We start from the raw sequence: 16,617 nt of genomic DNA, 5'->3' as shown, positions 1-16,617 counted from the left end.
TATCCTGATGCCTAGTCACTTTACCCTGCCTTCATGTACATATCTACCTCAAATACCTTATGATTATCTATCCTGATGCCTAGTCACTTTACCCTGCCTTCATGTACATATCTACCTCAAATACCTTATTATTATCTATCCTGATGCCTAGTCACTTTACCCTGCCTTCATGTACATATCTACCTCAAATACCTTATTATTATCTATCCTGATGCCTAGTCACTTTACCCTGCCTTCATGTACATATCTACCTCAAATACCTTATTATTATCTATCCTGATGCCTAGTCACTTTACCCTGCCTTCATGTACATATCTACCTCAAATACCTTATTATTATCTATCCTGATGCCTAGTCACTTTACCCTGCCTTCATGTACATATCTACCTCAAATACCTTATTACATTTACATTTTAGTCATTTAGCAGACGCTCTTATCCAGAGCGACTTACAGGAGCAATTAGGGTTAAGTGCCTTGCTCAAGGGCACGTCGACAGATTTTTCACCTAGTCGGTTCGGAGATTAGAACCAGCGACCTTTCGGTTACTGGCACAACGCTCTTAACCACTAAGCTACCTGATGCCTAGTCACTTTACCCTGCCTTCATGTACATATCTACCTCAAATACCTTATTATTATCTATCCTGAGCCTAGTCACTTTACCCTGCCTTCATGTACATATCTACCTCAAATACCTTATTATTATCTATCCTGATGCCTAGTCACTTTACCCTGCCTTCATGTACATATCTACCTCAAATACCTTATTATTATCTATCCTGATGCCTGGTCACTTTACCCTGCCTTCATGTACATATCTACCTCAAATACCTTATTATTATCTATCCTGATGCCTAGTCACTTTACCCTGCCTTCATGAACATATCTACCTCAAATACCTTATTATTATCTATCCTGATGCCTAGTCACTTTACCCTGCCTTCATGTACATATCTACCTCAAATACCTTATTATTATCTATCCTGATGCCTAGTCACTTTACCCTGTCTTCATGTACATATCTACCTCAAATACCTTATTATTATCTATCCTGATGCCTAGTCACTTTACCCTGCCTTCATGTACATATCTACCTCAAATACCTTATTGTTATCTATCCTGATGCCTAGTCACTTTAGCCTGCCTTCATGTACATATCTACCTCAAATACCTTATTATTATCTATCCTGATGCCTAGTCACTTTACCCTGCCTTCATGTACATATCTACCTCAAATACCTTATTATTATCTATCCTGATGTCTAGTCACTTTACCCTGCCTTCATGTACATATCTACCTCAAATACCTTATTAGTATCTATCCTGATGCCTGGTCACATTGCTCTGCCTTCATGTACATATCTACCTCAAATACCTTATTAGTATCTATCCTGATGCCTAGTCACATTGCTCTGCCTTCATGTACTGTACATATCTAGCTGAAATACCTCGTACCTCTGGACAATGATCTGGTACTGGTACACCCTGTATGTAGCTCCATTCTTGTGTATTTTATTTTATTCCTCTTGTGTTAGTTACAATTTTTTTTAGATATTTGGTTTTACTCTGTATCGTTGGAAAAGGTTCTTAAGCAAGCATTTCACTGTGAAGTCTACACCAGTTGTATTCGGCGCATGTGATAAATACAATTAGATTTGATTTGGCTACTTTGTAACATTTGGCTAAAGTGATGACATCGCAGAGAGCTGTCAGCTGTGCTGTAGAACTCGGTGCACTAATCACGGCAGAACAGATATCATGAAACCTCATTTGTACATTAGCTAGAACTTCACTACACTAGTTAGCTAGAGGGAGTATTCAGCATTGAGTGTGTGAACTGGTGTTGTTAGCATCCCTGCCTTTCGCTTCATATGGATTGATTTGAGACTAGTTCAGCCAGCAAGCGGACGCTAGCTAGTTAACGCGTTAGCTAGCAAATCTTCGTGCACATTTCGAATTTCATAAATACTGATTCTATCACCACAAAACACCTTAGCTAGATTTGGATTTGGATAGTGACGGCTCATGAAAAAAATGTCAATATTAGCTACAGGTTTATCGTTTTTTTTGGTCAGATTAACTCTGACTCTTTTGAGGATGAAAGAGGGTTCAGTGGACGATGTCACCTTAGTAACATTTTCAAATGTTAGGACAGCATATTATAGCTAAACTTTTTTTTTTGTTGCTATCCCATGAGGTGTTTGCGAGTTTTCAGACAGATCAGTGCAGACGGCATGAGACAATGGCCATTTAAGGTGAAACGTTTGAATGAAATATACGCTTACTACTACTTACGGTTTCTCCTGATAGGTCAATATTTCATTGGGGGGCGGGAGTAGAGAACAGACGCAGCTGTCTGGTATCATAATCACCTGAAACGGTAACAACGAGAGATCAACTGATCTGCTGTTTTATCTTTGTGTTTTTTTCAGTGCAAGTTTAGCCCGCAGGTGCATGTAATCTCCCATTAATAAAGTTTTAAGAAATCCAGCCGTAACCTGCAGGAGCGCATTAAGTTCTGCCTGTTGGTTGCCATCGAGCCACCATGTTTATTGGCGATACTAGACCTGCCATTAATTAAACAGTTTCTCCGAATATTTCATATCACTGGCTATGATATAGAGCAGGCCTGGGCAAAGGCCGGCCCGGGGGCCGTATGTGGCCCGTGACCTGATTCAATACGGCCAGCGGAATCATGCTCAGATCACGTAAAGAATTCACGATGGTAAAGTTTTGTAAAAAAGTATTTGTTATTCAAATTAAAAGCCCAGTGAATACTCGCCTTTGTGTAATGATTTAACTCCCACCGCTTGTGGGACATTTATTTTGAAGGCACGTATAAATAAGTGCGCGAGGAAAGACAGTGACTGACAGGCTGACACACACGTCACAGTTACAAATAGCAGCTAGCTAGAAATTGCGCAAAAATGAGTTTTTCAAAGATTTCAAAGAAAAGGAAAGTAGACTATGAATGTAGGGTGTTCCAGCAAGAGTGGACATCGAGAAATTTCTTTATTGAGGTATCAGGGAAAGCTGTGTGCTTAGAGAGCATCACTGTCTTGAAAGACTACAACTTGTCCCGACACTTCCAGACGAAGCATACAGAGAAATATGTCTTCTGAGCAGAGGGCAAGTGCATCGAAAGAGTTGCTTTCTCAGTTGCAAAAGCAGCAAGGACTTTTCGCAAAACTGCATTCAGCAAACGACGGAATTGCGAGAGCTAGCTATGTACTGTCCCACAAAATTGCAAAACATAGCGAGCCATTCGCTGAGGGCGAATTCATTAAAGAATGTTTAATTGACTCTGCAGCAACACTTTGCCCCGATAAGAAAGAGCTGTTTGAAAATGTTTACATTTTAGTCATTTAGCACACGCTCTTATCCAGAGCGACTTACAGTTAGTGAGTGCATACATTTTTTCATACTGGTCCTCCGTGGGAATCGAACCCACAACCCTGGCGTTGCAAGCGCCATGCTCTAACAACTGAGCTACACGGTACTACAGTTACACGGCGTGTTGAGGACATTGCAGAGAATATGGAACAACAGTTGAACGACAAGGTAAAGGATTTCACCTATTTCTCCTTAGCCCTGGATGAGAGCAATGATGCACGTGACACGGCGCAGTGCGTTGATATTCTTACGAGGCATAACCCCAGACTTTGAAATTACAGAGGAGCTTGCTTCAGTGCAGTCAATGAAGAGCACAACCACAGGGAAATATTTATTGGAGGAGGTTAATAAGTGTGTGGCAAAGCTTGGGACTGAGTTTTGAAAAGTTATCTAGTGTGACCACTGATGGGTGCCCAAACTTGAAAGAAAAAAAAAAACGTTGGCCTTTTGAAAAGGATACAAGATCAAGTTGCTGAGCTGAACCCAGATCAGACGATTATTTTCCTGCATTGCATTATTCATCAGGAGGTGCTCTGTAAATGTGTTCTGAAAATGAGCCATGATGTGGATACAGTCACTAAAGTGGTAAACTTCATAAGAGCAAACTCTTTAAACCACAGGCAGTTTGTCTCACTGTTGGAAGAGACAGAGTCGGACCATGCAGCTCTTCCCTACCACACAAACGTGAGATGGCTGAGTTTGGGGAAGGTGTTTAAAAGGGGACCTGAAGTCGGAGATTGCTGAGTTTTTGCAAATGAAAGGAAATATTGTGGATTTCCCTCAACTGCAAGATAAAGAATGGTTGGCTGATTTTGCCTTCACCGTGGACATCATGGCCCTCATGAATGAACTGAATTCCAAACTACAAGGGAAGAGCCTTTTTGTACAGCCTTGTCAAAGCTTTCAAGGGAAAATTACTCCACCTGACCCGCCAAGTAGAAGCCAACAATCTCACCCACCTTCCGACACTACTAGTCTGTTCCCTATCAGATGACCAGCGGGAAAGGTATACATCGCTGCTGCGTGCTTTGAACTGTGAGTTTTCTCGTCGTTTTGAGGATTTCAAAGTGTTGGAAAATGGACACGCTGTTGGTTTCCTTTTCACTCCCACTGACCTGCAACCTGAGCTTATCGATCTTCAGTCTGATGCAGTGATTGGAGAACTATTCAAAACAATGTCACTGACGAGGTTCTATGCATCTCTCGATGAACAAAACTTTTCAAAGATTAGAAGTCATGCTCAGAAGATGTTTGTTTGGGTCAACCTGTGTATGTGAACAGACATTTTCAGTGATGAAATATAACAAGTCAAGGCACAGATCATCTCTTACTCTGTCCTCTGACCTCTCAGCAATCCTGCGCATAGCGACGTCAGAAACTATACCTGACTTCACTGCTCTAGTCAATGCCCATCAGAGACTTCACTCCTCACACTGATTGAGTAGTTTAAATGTAATGTTGAGCTCTCTCTCTTTCTTGTGTTTTTGTGCATACCCGTTAACAACAGTTCTGTCCATGGTGCTGAATGCACAGTGTAGTTCATTGCATGTTTAATAATGAAAATACCTACCAAAAGGAGAACATGGATGTGGTTTATTTCTGTGCATGTTAAAAGTTTAAAAAGTAAAATAAGTAGCATATCTGGACATAATTTACAGTAGATATATCTGTCAACACAGTCATACACATGATATATAATCCTGTAATATGATTCTGGCCCGCGATGGCAAAAATATATTCTAATGTGGCCCTCCATGGAAAATAATTGCCCAGGCCGGATATAGAGAGTCTTGATGACATGTGACACAAAAACTGTATTTTACACAACCAGTTGCATGCCGGTGTCTCCTCAGATGGCCTCTCTGAACACGAATCTGATAGTATCATGTGACAGACTACTGGAGCTAGTCACATGGCCACGTATGGCTACGTGCTGCCGTCCTATCTGTCTAGATAAGGCCTAGTGGTTATGTGGGAAATCATCCTTGGATGAGGTTTTCCCCTTTGTCCAGCACTGGCTCTGTTGACCACCGCCTAGCTCTGTCTCTATGGTCTGTCTAAGGATGGGTTGATGGACAGGGTTTGAGTTGGACAGGGTTAGGAGGGGATGGGTTGATGGACAGGGTTAGGAGGGGATGGGTTGATGGACAGGGTTAGGAGGGGATGGGTTGATGGACAGGATTAGGAGGGGATGGGTTGATGGACAGGTTTTAGTTGGACAGGGTTAGGAGGGGATGGGTTGATGGACAGGGTTAGGAGGGGATGGGTTGATGGACAGGGTTAGGAGGGGATGGGTTGATGGACAGGATTAGGAGGGGATGGGTTGATGGACAGGTTTGAGTTGGACAGGGTTAGGAGGGGATGGGTTGATGGACAGGGTTAGGAGGGGATGGGTTGATGGACAGGGTTAGGAGGGGATGGGTTGATGGACAGGGGTTAGGAGGGGATGGGTTGATGGACAGGGTTAGGAGGGGATGGGTTGATGGGCAGGTTTGAGTTGGACAGGGTTAGGAGGGGATGGGTTGATGGACAGGTTTGAGTTTGACAGGGTTAGGAGGGGATGGGTTGATGGACAGGGTTAGGAGGGGATGGGTTGATGGACAGGGTTAGGAGGGGATGGGTTGATGGACAGGGTTAGGAGGGGATGGGTTGATGGGCAGGTTTGAGTTGGACAGGGTTAGGAGGGGATGGGTTGATGGACAGGATTGAGTTGGACAGGGTTAGGAGGGGATGGGTTGATGGACAGGTTTGAGTTTGACAGGGTTAGGAGGGGATGGGTTGATGGACAGGGTTAGGAGGGGATGGGTTGATGGACAGGGTTAGGAGGGGATGGGTTGATGGGCAGGTTTGAGTTGGACAGGGTTAGGAGGGGATGGGTTGATGGACAGGTTTGAGTTTGACAGGGTTAGGAGGGGATGGGTTCGGCAGGGTTAGGAGGGGATTTGATGGACAGGTTAGAATTTGAGTTGGACAGGGTTAGGAGGGGATGGGTTGATGGACAGGGTTAGGAGGGGATGGGTTGATGGACAGGATGAGTTGGACAGGGTTAGGAGGGGATGGGTTGATCAGAGTTGGACAGGGTTAGGAGGGGATGGGTTGATGGACAGGGTTAGGAGGGGATGGGTTGATGGACAGGATGAGTTGGACAGGGTTAGGAGGGGATGGGTTGATTGGCAGGTTTTAGTTGGACAGGGTTAGGAGGGGATGGGTTGATGGACAGGGTTAGGAGGGGATGGGTTGATGGACAGTGTTAGGAGGAGATGGGTTGATGGACAGGGTTAGGAGGGGGTGGGTTGATGGACAGGTTTGAGTTGGACAGGGTTAGGAGGGGATGGGTTGATGGACAGTTTTGAGTTGGACAGGGTTAGGAGGGGATGGGTTGATGGACAGGGTTAGGAGGGGATGGGTTGATGGGCATTATTACAGGATTAGGAGGGGATGGGTTGATGGACAGGTTTGAGTTGGACAGGGTTAGGAGGGGATGGGTTGATGGGCAGGTTTTAGTTGGACAGGGTTAGGAGGGGATGGGTTGATGGACAGGGTTAGGAGGGGATGGGTTGATGGACAGTGTTAGGAGGAGATGGGTTGATGGACAGGGTTAGGAGGGGATGGGTTGATGGGCAGGTTTGAGTTGGACAGGATTAGGAGGGGATGGGTTGATGGACAGAATTGAGTTGGACAGGGTTAGGAGGGGATGGGTTGATGGACAGGTTTGAGTTGGACAGGGTTAGGAGGGGATGGGTTGATGGACAGGGTTAGAAGGGGATGGGTTGATGGACAGGGTTAGGAGGGGATGGGTTCATGGGCAGGGTTAGGAGGGGATGGGTTGATGGACAGGGTTAGGAGGGTATGGGTTGATGGACAGGGTTAGAAGGGGATGGGCTGATGGACAGGATTAGGAGGGGATGGGTTGATGGACAGGGTTAGGAGGGGATGGGTTGATGGACAGGGTTAGGAGGGGATGGGTTGATGGACAGGGTTAGGAGGGGATGGGTTGATGGACAGGGTTAGGAGGGGATGGGTTGATGGACAGGGTTAGGAGGGGATGATAATGGATGATGTATTTAGAGTAGAAGCCCTGTGATGTGCAGCACTGGGAGGAAGCACAACACCACTGGAAGGAAGCACAACACCACTGGGAGGAAGCACAACACCACTGGGAGGAAGCACAACACCACTGGGAGGAAGCACAACACCACTGATAGGAAGCACAACACCACTGAGTGGAAACACAACACCACTGATAGGAAGCACAACACCACTGATAGGAAGCACAACACCACTGGGAGGAAGCACAACACCATTGGGAGGAAGCACAACACCACTGGGAGGAAGCACAACACCACTGATAGGAAGCACAACACCACTGAGTGGAAACACAACACCACTGAGTGGAAACACAACACCACTGGGAGGAAACACAACACCACTGGGAGGAAGCACAACACCACTGGGAGGAAGCACAACACCACTGGGAGGAAACACAACACCACTGATAGGAAGCACAACATCACTGGGAGGAAGCACAACACCACTGGGAGGAAGCACAACACCACTGGGAGGAAGCACAACACCACTGGGAGGAAGCACAACACCACTGGGAGGAAGCACAACACCACTGGGAGGAAGCACAACACCACTGGGAGGAAGCACAACACCACTGATAGAAAGCACAACACCACTGGGAGGAAGCACAACACAACTGAGTGGAAACACAACACCACTGGGAGGAAGCACAACACCACTGGGAGGAAGCACAACACAACTGAGTGGAAACACAACACCACTGGGAGGAAGCACAACACTACTGAAAGAAAGAACAACACCACTGCCCCCTGCTAGGGACATGACTCAGCCAACCTGTCTCTCCAAACCGTACACACTAATGTCAGCTATCTTTACCCGGTACAGCCAGAAGAGGACTGGCCATCTCTCGGAGCCTGGTTCCTTTCTTGTTTTCTTCCTAGGTTCCTGCCTTCTAGAGAGTTTTTCCTAGCCACAATGCTTCTACATCTGCATTGCTTGCTCTTTGGGGTTTTAGGCTGGGTATCTGTATAGCTGTTTGTGATGCTGTTTTACAACTGCTGATGTAAAAAGGGCTTTATAAAATAGATTTGATTGATTTATTGACTGACACTGGATAACCGATGGATGCTTTCGGGCACAGATCTAGGATTATCTTACCCTCCACAATCCCTAACCATCAGGGAAAAACCTTGAAGCTGACCTGATCAGTGTCTAGGGCCAACTGACTCTGGGATGAGTGAGAATGAGGCTCAATGGCTCTCCATCACCCTCTGACCTCCTGACCTCCTGACCTCAGGCTCTGCCCTCTGACCCTGTGTCTGTTTTCTCCCCTGCTCTATCTGCTGCAGGGATGTGTGGCCGTTCCGCCACTCTTTAAAACTCCACCCCTCTCTAAGGTAAATTTGTGTGGTCACGCTGTCTGTCAAAACTTGTAACCCCCCCCATCCTGTTGCCCTCACCCATTGGTGTTCCTTCATGAGAAAGATGGGGCAAATGTTTTCCCCCCCAACTGTCACTCAAAGGTCTCCAACTGTCATCCCCCTGAGTTACACATCACGTGCTGTTGTCACCATTGCTGTATGTTGTCATTTTTGTGGGGTTTCTTCGCCTCCTCAATGTGATGACATTAGGTGACTCCTGTTTCTCTCCACGTGTATGATAAGAGACTGAATATAAACTTTGACAAATTTCTCTCGCTCTCTCTCCCCCCCGTCTCTCTCTCTCTCTCTCTCTCTCTCTCTCTCTCTCTCTCCCCGTCTCTCTCTCTCTCCCCCGTCTCTCTCTCTCTCTCTCTCTCTCTCCCCTCGTCTCTCTCTCTCTCCCCGTCTCTCTCTCTCTCTCCCCGTCTCTCTCTCTCTCTCCCCTTGTCTCTCTCTCTCTCTCCCTCTTGTCTCTCTCTCTCTCTCCCCCGTCTCTCTCTCTCTCTCTCTCTCCCGTCTCTCTCTCTCTCTCCCCCGTCTCTCTCTCTCTCCCCGTCTCTCTCTCTCTCTCTCTCTCTCCCCGTCTCTCTCTCTCTCCCCGTCTCTCTCTCTCTCCTCCCCTCGTCTCTCTCTCTCTCTCTCCCCGTCTCTCTCTCTCTCCTCCCCGTCTCTCTCTCTCCCCCGTCTCTCTCTCTCTCCCCCGCTCTCTCTCTCTCCCCGCTCTCTCTCTCTCTCTCTCTCTCTCTCTCTCTCTCTCTCCCCCCTCGTCTCTCTCTCTCTCCCCCGCTCTCTCTCTCTCTCTCCCCGTCTCTCTCTCTCTCTCTCCTCGTCTCTCTCTCTCTCTCCCCTGTCTCTCTCTCTCTCTCTCTCTCCCCCGTCTCGCTCTCTCTCCCGTCTCTCTCTCTCTCCCCTCGTCTCTCTCTCTCTCTCCCCGTCTCTCTCTCTCTCCCCTTGTCTCTCTCTCTCCCCCGTCTCTGCCCCGTCTCTCTCTCTCTCTCTCTCTCTCTCTCTCTCCCTCTCTCTCTCTCCCCGTCTCTCTCTCTCTCTCCCCCGTCTCTCTCTCTCTCCCCGTCTCTCTCTCTCTCCCCTCGTCTCTCTCTCTCTCTCCCCGTCTCTCTCTCTCTCTCTCTCTCTCTCTCTCTCTCTCTCTCTCTCTCTCTCTCTCTCTCTCTCTCTCTGTCTCTCTCTCTCTCTCCCCCCGTCTCTCTCTCTCTCTCTCTCTCCCCCGTCTCTCTCTCTCTCTCTCTCTCTCTCCCCCTCCATCTGTCTCTTACTCTTTCAGGAAGGGCAGCAGTGGAGAGGGAAGTAGGGAGGGAGAGCTAGAAGACCTGCATGAAGATGAACCCTCTTCTCCAGTCAGCCCAGCCCAGATCAGCTCCACACAGGCCTCTGAGCCACCTCCTCCCCTTTAAGAACTATATGCCCTTCCCCTTTAAACCCCCATCTGTACATTGCCTCTGTCCCTTTAAATCTATAATGCACTCCACTCTCATATTCCTGTCCCTCCCCTTCATCCTTCCCTGACCTCACTTCACTTCACCTCACCTCACCTCACCTCACTCCGTCATCGTGTGTAATCACCCAAATAAACACAGAGAACTCAAACAGCACTGGAGACAACACACTGGAGACAACACACTGGAGACAACACACTGGACTACCACCAGTTAGATTGTTCGCTGGTGTACTCAAGACTACTGCAATCTCTACTGTCTGTCTGTCTGTCTGTCTGTCTGCAGGCATGATGTCACTGAAAAGAAGAGGACTTGCATTTTGTTTGTCATGTTTCGATGTCACTTTACCTACACAATGCATGATGAACGTCATCGCCGTTCCGAGACTGTCTTAAGGCACCCTTCACATAACCAAGATGGCGTAGCAGTACGGTCGCTTTTATTTTTCGTCCTGTGTAAATATCCCGTTTCTTGTTTTTTTTGTCTATATTTCTAAATTTTTTACTTTCACTCTTTAACTAAATATACTCTCCTGCAACCCGCCTCACCCAACGTGGAAAGGATTCTATTATTTCTTTATAACTTTCATCAAGAACCGTAAGCTGAAACGTGTGTAGCCGCAATCTGAATTGGCTACCTGCTATTAGTTACCGTTAGCGTCTCCACCACTGTCCGTGGCCTACACTATCCACCAGCCAGCTCTAGCTAGCCTGGACAATTCGTCGGCCAGTCTGCACAGCGTGCTATCGACCCAGCGTGCTATCGACCCATAGCTTATTGGACTTTCTGCCGGAATCACTGGACCCTAGCGCCGGATCATCACAACCAGCTAGCTAGCTGCAACTAAATGGCTACGTGTTATTAGTCACTGTTAGCGTCTTCATCTTTGTCCGTGGCCTACACTATCCACCAGCCAGCTCTAGCTAGCCTGGACAATTCGTCGGCCAGTCTGCACAGCGTGCTATCGACCCAGCGTGCTATCGACCCATAGCTTATTGGACTTTCTGCCGGAATCACTGGACCCTAGCGCCGGATCATCACAACCAGCTAGCTAGCTGCAACCTGTTGCTGGCTGATACCATTGCCATATAGCAAGCACCAGTTAGCCTTGAGCTAGCCTGCTAGCTCCCTGCTAGCTGTGCTGAAGCACCAATTTGAACTGCTCTCGGACTCACATATTGCTGTTCACTGGACCTTATGATCACTCAGCTGCACAGCTGATGCCTGCTGGACTGTTCCTTTACACGGTACTCTGTCCTGTTTTTTCTGTTTAGTCTTAGCCCAAACGTTATCGCTATTTCCAGTTGTGTCTTAGCTCTCTCTAATAACACGTGACTGCTTTATGCCTCTCTCCTATGTCAATTATGCCTTGCCTATTGCTGTTTGGGTTAGTTCTTATTATACAATTTCAATGTAGAACCCCTAGTCCCTCTCAAACTGTCTCATATAGTTCCTTTGTTCCCCCCATACACGCCGAGACCGGCTCAATCGATGCCTCCAATGATGCTATCTCTTTCATTGTTACCCAACACTTAGGATTACCTGAACTGTACTCATATCCTTCCATATCCTTTTCTGTACATAATGCCCTGAATCTTTTCTACAACGCCCGGAGAACTGCCCCCCTTTATTCTATGTACCCAACGCACTAGAAGACCAGTTCTTAAAGCCTTTAGTCGTATCCTTATTCTACTCCTCCTCTGTTCCTCTGGTGATGTAGAGGCTAACCCAGGCCCTGCAGCCCCCAGTATCACTCCTACTCCCCAGGAGCTATCATTTATTGACTTCTGTAACCGTAAAAGTCTTGGTTTTCTGCACATAAATATCAGAAGCCTCCTTCCTAAGTTTGAGTTATTCACTGCGTTAGCACACTCCGCCAACCCTGATGTTCTAGCAGTGTCTGAATCCTGGCTTAGGAAGGCCACAAAAATTCTGAAATTTCCATCCCCAACTATAACATTTTCCGTCTAGATAGAACTGCCAAAGGGGGTGGAGTTGCAATCTACTGTAGAGATAGCCTGCAGAGCTCCATCATACTATCCAGGTCTGTGCCCAAACAGTTTGAGCTTTTAGTTCTAAAAATCCACCTTTCCAGAAATAAATCTCTCACTGTTGCCGCTTGCTACAGACCCCCCTCAGCCCCCAGCTGTGCCCTGGACACCATATGTGAACTGATTGCCCCCCATCTATCCTCAGAGTTCGTACTGCTTGGTGACCTAAATTGGGATATGCTTAATACCCCAGCCATCCTACAATCCAAGCTAGATGCCCTCAACCTCACGCAAATTATCAACGAACCTACCAGGTACAACCCTAAATCCGTAAACATGGGTACCCTCATAGATATCATCCTGACTAACTTACCCTCTAAATACACCTCCGCTGTCTTCAACCAGGATCTCAGCGATCACTGCCTTATTGCCTGCGTCCGTAACGGGTCCGCGGTCAAACGACCACCCCTCATCACTGTCAAACGCTCCCAAAAACACTTCAGCGAGCAGGCCTTCCTAATTGACCTGGCCCAGGTATCCTGGATGGATATAGATCTCATTCCGTCAGTAGAGGATGCCTGGTTGTTCTTTAAAAGTAATTTCCTCTCAATCTTAAATAGACATGCCCCATTCAAAAAAATACAGAACTAAGAACAGATATAGCCCCTGGTTCTCCTCAGACTTGACTGCCCTTGACCAGCACAAAAACATCCTGTGGCGTACTGCATTAGCATCAAATAGCCCCCGTGATATGCAACTTTTCAGGGAAGTTAGGAACCAATATACACAAGCAGTTAGAAAAGCAAAGGCTAACTTTTTTCAAACAGAAATTTGCATCCTGTAGCACTAACTCCAAAAAGTTTTGGGACACTGTAAAGTCCATGGAAAATAAGAGCACTTCCTCCCAGCTGCCCACTGCACTGAGGCTAGGAAACACTATCACCACCGATAAATCTACAATAATCGAGAATTTCAACAAGCATTTTGCTACGGCTGGCCATGCTTTCCACCTGGCTACCACTACCCCGGCCACCAGCTCTGCACCCTCCGCTGCAACTTGCCCATGCCCCCCCCGCTTCTCCTTCACACAAATCCAGACAGCTGATGTTCTAAAAGAGCTGCAAAATCTGGACCCCTACAAATCATCTGGACTAGACAATCTGGACCCTTTCTTTCTAAAACTAGCCGCCGAAATTGTCGCAACCCCTATTACTAGCCTGTTCAACCTCTCTTTCGTAACGTCTGAGATCCCCAGAGATTGGAAAGCTGCCGCGGTCATCCCCCTCTTCAAAGGGGGTGACACTCTAGATCCAAACTGTTACAGACCCATATCCATCCTGCCCTGCCTTTCAAAAGTTTTTGAAAGCCAAGTCAACAAACAGATCACCAACCATTTCGAATCCCACTGTACCTTCTCTGCTATGCAATCCGGTTTCCGAGCTGGTCATGGGTGCACTTCAGCCACGCTCAAGGTCCTAAATGATATTATAACCGCGATCGATAATAGACAGTACTGTGCAGCCGTTTTCATTGACCTGGCCAAGGCTTTCGACTCTGTCAACCACCGCATTCTTATTGGCAGACTAAATAGCCTTGGTTTCTCTAATGACTGCCTCGCCTGGTTCACCAACTACTTCTCAGATAGAGTTCAATGTGTCAAATCGGAGGGCCTGTTGTCTGGACCTATGGCAGTCTCTATGGGGGTGCCACAGGGTTCAATTCTTGGGCCAACTCTTTTCTCTGTGTATATCAATGACGTCGCTCTTGCTGCTGGTGACTCTCAGATCCACCTCTACGCAGACGACACCATTTTGTATACATCTGGCCCTTCATTGGACACTGTGTTAACAAACCTCCAAACGAGCTTCAATTCCATACAACACTCCTTCAGTAGCCTCCAACTGCTCTTAAACACTAGTAAAACAAAATGCATGCTCTTCAACCGAACGCTGCTTGCACCCGCCCACCCGACTAGAATCACTACTCTAGACGGGTCTGACCTAGAGTACGTGGACAACTACAAATATCTAGGTGTCTGGTTAGACTGTAAACTCTCCTTCCAGACTCACATTAAGAATCTCCAATCCAAAGTTAAATCTAGAATCGGTTTCCTATTTCGCAACAAAGCCTCCTTCACTCATGCTGCCAAACATGCCCTTGTAAAACTGACTATCCTACCGATCCTTGACTTCGGCGATGTCATTTACAAAATAGCCTCCAACACTCTACTCAGCAAATTGGATGTTGTCTATCACAGTGCCATCCGTTTTGTCTCCAAAGCCCCATATAATACCCACCACTGTGACCTGTACGCTCTTGTTGGCTGGTCCTCACTACATATTCGTCGCCAAACCCACTGGCTCCAGGCCATCTATAAATCACTGCTAGGCAAATCCCCGCCTTATCTTAGCTCATTGGTCACCATAGCAACACCCACCCGTAGTCTGCGCTCCAGCGGGTATATCTCACTGGTCATCCCCAAAGCCAACACCTCCTTTGGCCGCAATTCCTTCCAGTTCTCTGCTGCCAATGACTGGAACAAACTGCAAAAATCTCTGAAGCTGGAGACGCTTATCTCCCTCACTAACTTTAGGCATCAGTTGTCAGAGCACCTTACCGATCACTGCACCTGTACACAGCCCATCTGAAATTAGCCCGCCCAACTACCTCATCCCTATATTGTTATTTATTTTGCTCATCTGTACCCCAGTATCTCTATTTGCACATCATCTCTTGCACATCATTCCAGTGTTAATACTAAATTGTAATTATTTTGCACTATAGCCTATTTTATTGCCTTACCTCCATAACTTGCTAAATTTGCACACTGTATATTAATTGTATTTCTGTTGTATTTTTTTTTTATTTTTTTTTTTTGTTTTACCCCAAAGGTAACTCTGTGTTGTTGTTTTTATGCACTGCTATGCTTTTATCTTGGCCAGGTCGCAGTTGTAAATGAGAACTTGTTCTCAACTGGTTTACCTGGTTAAATAAAGGTGAAATAAAAAAAAAAAATAAAAAGAGCCTGCATGACCGAGAGACTGGTGCATGCAGCTGTTGTTATGGCGCCCCCTACAGTTCGAAACGAGACGAACACACAGGGCTTTTAACCGCCTATCACAATCAATAGTTTCAATCTGAAGTGTTGTACATAGATCAGAATTGTGTCGGTCAGTATAATGTCAACGTTGTTGTCTACCTATCTCACCCGTACATGCTAAGCTGTCAACATAACCCTTCCACGCACAGTGCCGTCAGAAGCCGTGTTGAACTGGTTGATTGGTTGTGACAGACACACACCCCTGGTGCTCCCCACAGGGACACCCCTCTCTCTCCCCCTTTCTATCTCTCGCTTTCTCCCCACCCCTCTCTCTCTCCCTCTCTCTCTCTCTCTCTCTGCCAGCCCAGGCACATTGTCCTGTATGTGGAAGTGTGTTTGTTGTGAGTCAGAGTACAGCGCTCACTTCCACAGCTCTGCCAGGGACCGTTACAATGTGGTGATTAGGAACACTACAAACAACAACATCTCTATATTCACAACAACACAATCCCCATGTGGCAGATGGGAATGGCCCAGTACACTGATTTCCATGTATCCCTCTCACTCTCCATCTCTTCAGATTTGATGCAATTCTATTGTGCAAAACACTCCATTGAAATTAGGTACTGAGGACTGATAGGAGAGGGCAGCGTATTAATGAAGGGTCAGTAGCACTTCTGAACTGAGCCTCTGATTTAAGCCACTCAGGCCGGGATTCAAACCGATCGCCTCTTTTAGGTTATGCACCTTTTTTTAAAGGCAATGTTCCCGTGTTCGCGGTGACCGCATTCACGGTTAAACGCTGCATATGTCGGTTCAATCAGAAATTGCCTTTAAATGACAAGCTAACTAATAAGCAGGGCGGCGGAGCCTGTGTAATGTGATTCAACCTTATTCCTATATTGTCCTTTTGCTAATTTGATGACTGCAGAGGTCATGGAGTTGTAGAGGTTACAGAGGTCAGAGGTCATTGCGGGACTTGTTGTACTTATTCCTGTCCTCAGCCGTAGCCTCAGGGTTATCTGCGATAGGTAATGTTCCCAACATTTTGCAGAGATTGCGTTCACACTGCAGATGTCGGCTCAATCGGAAATTATCTTTAAATGGCGCATTGTCGACAGCCATCGGATTAAAATCCCGGGCCTAAATCTGCGTCCCTATAGGCTCTGATCAAAAGTAGTGCACTATATAGGGAATAGAATGCCATTTGAGACGTAACCCTCTGGTTTACACATCAGTGCTGTTGGGTGCTACAGTGAGAGGATGGATAGAGGGATGGTAGTGGAAGGAAA

General features: G+C 46.7%; 1 protein-coding gene across 6 annotated transcripts in view; it reads left to right on the top strand.

The window, feature by feature from the left end:
• Nucleotides 1-10,696, top strand: part of LOC121579146 (calcium/calmodulin-dependent protein kinase kinase 1-like) — a 116,239-nt gene extending 105,543 nt beyond the window's left edge. For 5 of the 6 annotated variants that reach the window (XM_045224233.1, XM_045224235.1, XM_045224232.1 and 2 more), the window contains 2 exons: nucleotides 8,769-8,816; nucleotides 10,123-10,696. In XM_045224233.1, coding sequence (XP_045080168.1) covers nucleotides 8,769-8,816; nucleotides 10,123-10,252 — 178 coding nt within the window. In that variant the 3' untranslated portion in view covers nucleotides 10,253-10,696. The remainder of the gene's footprint in view (nucleotides 1-8,768; nucleotides 8,817-10,122) is intronic. The other variant, XM_045224236.1, reaches the window with a different exon arrangement.
• Nucleotides 10,697-16,617: the final 5,921 nt, after the last annotated feature.

This window comes from Coregonus clupeaformis, chromosome 13 (genome assembly GCF_020615455.1).
Source record: "Coregonus clupeaformis isolate EN_2021a chromosome 13, ASM2061545v1, whole genome shotgun sequence".
Taxonomy (NCBI): Eukaryota; Metazoa; Chordata; class Actinopteri; order Salmoniformes; family Salmonidae; genus Coregonus; species Coregonus clupeaformis.
Note: the sequence above shows the minus strand (reverse complement) of the source record. Positions and strands in the feature narration are given on the sequence as shown.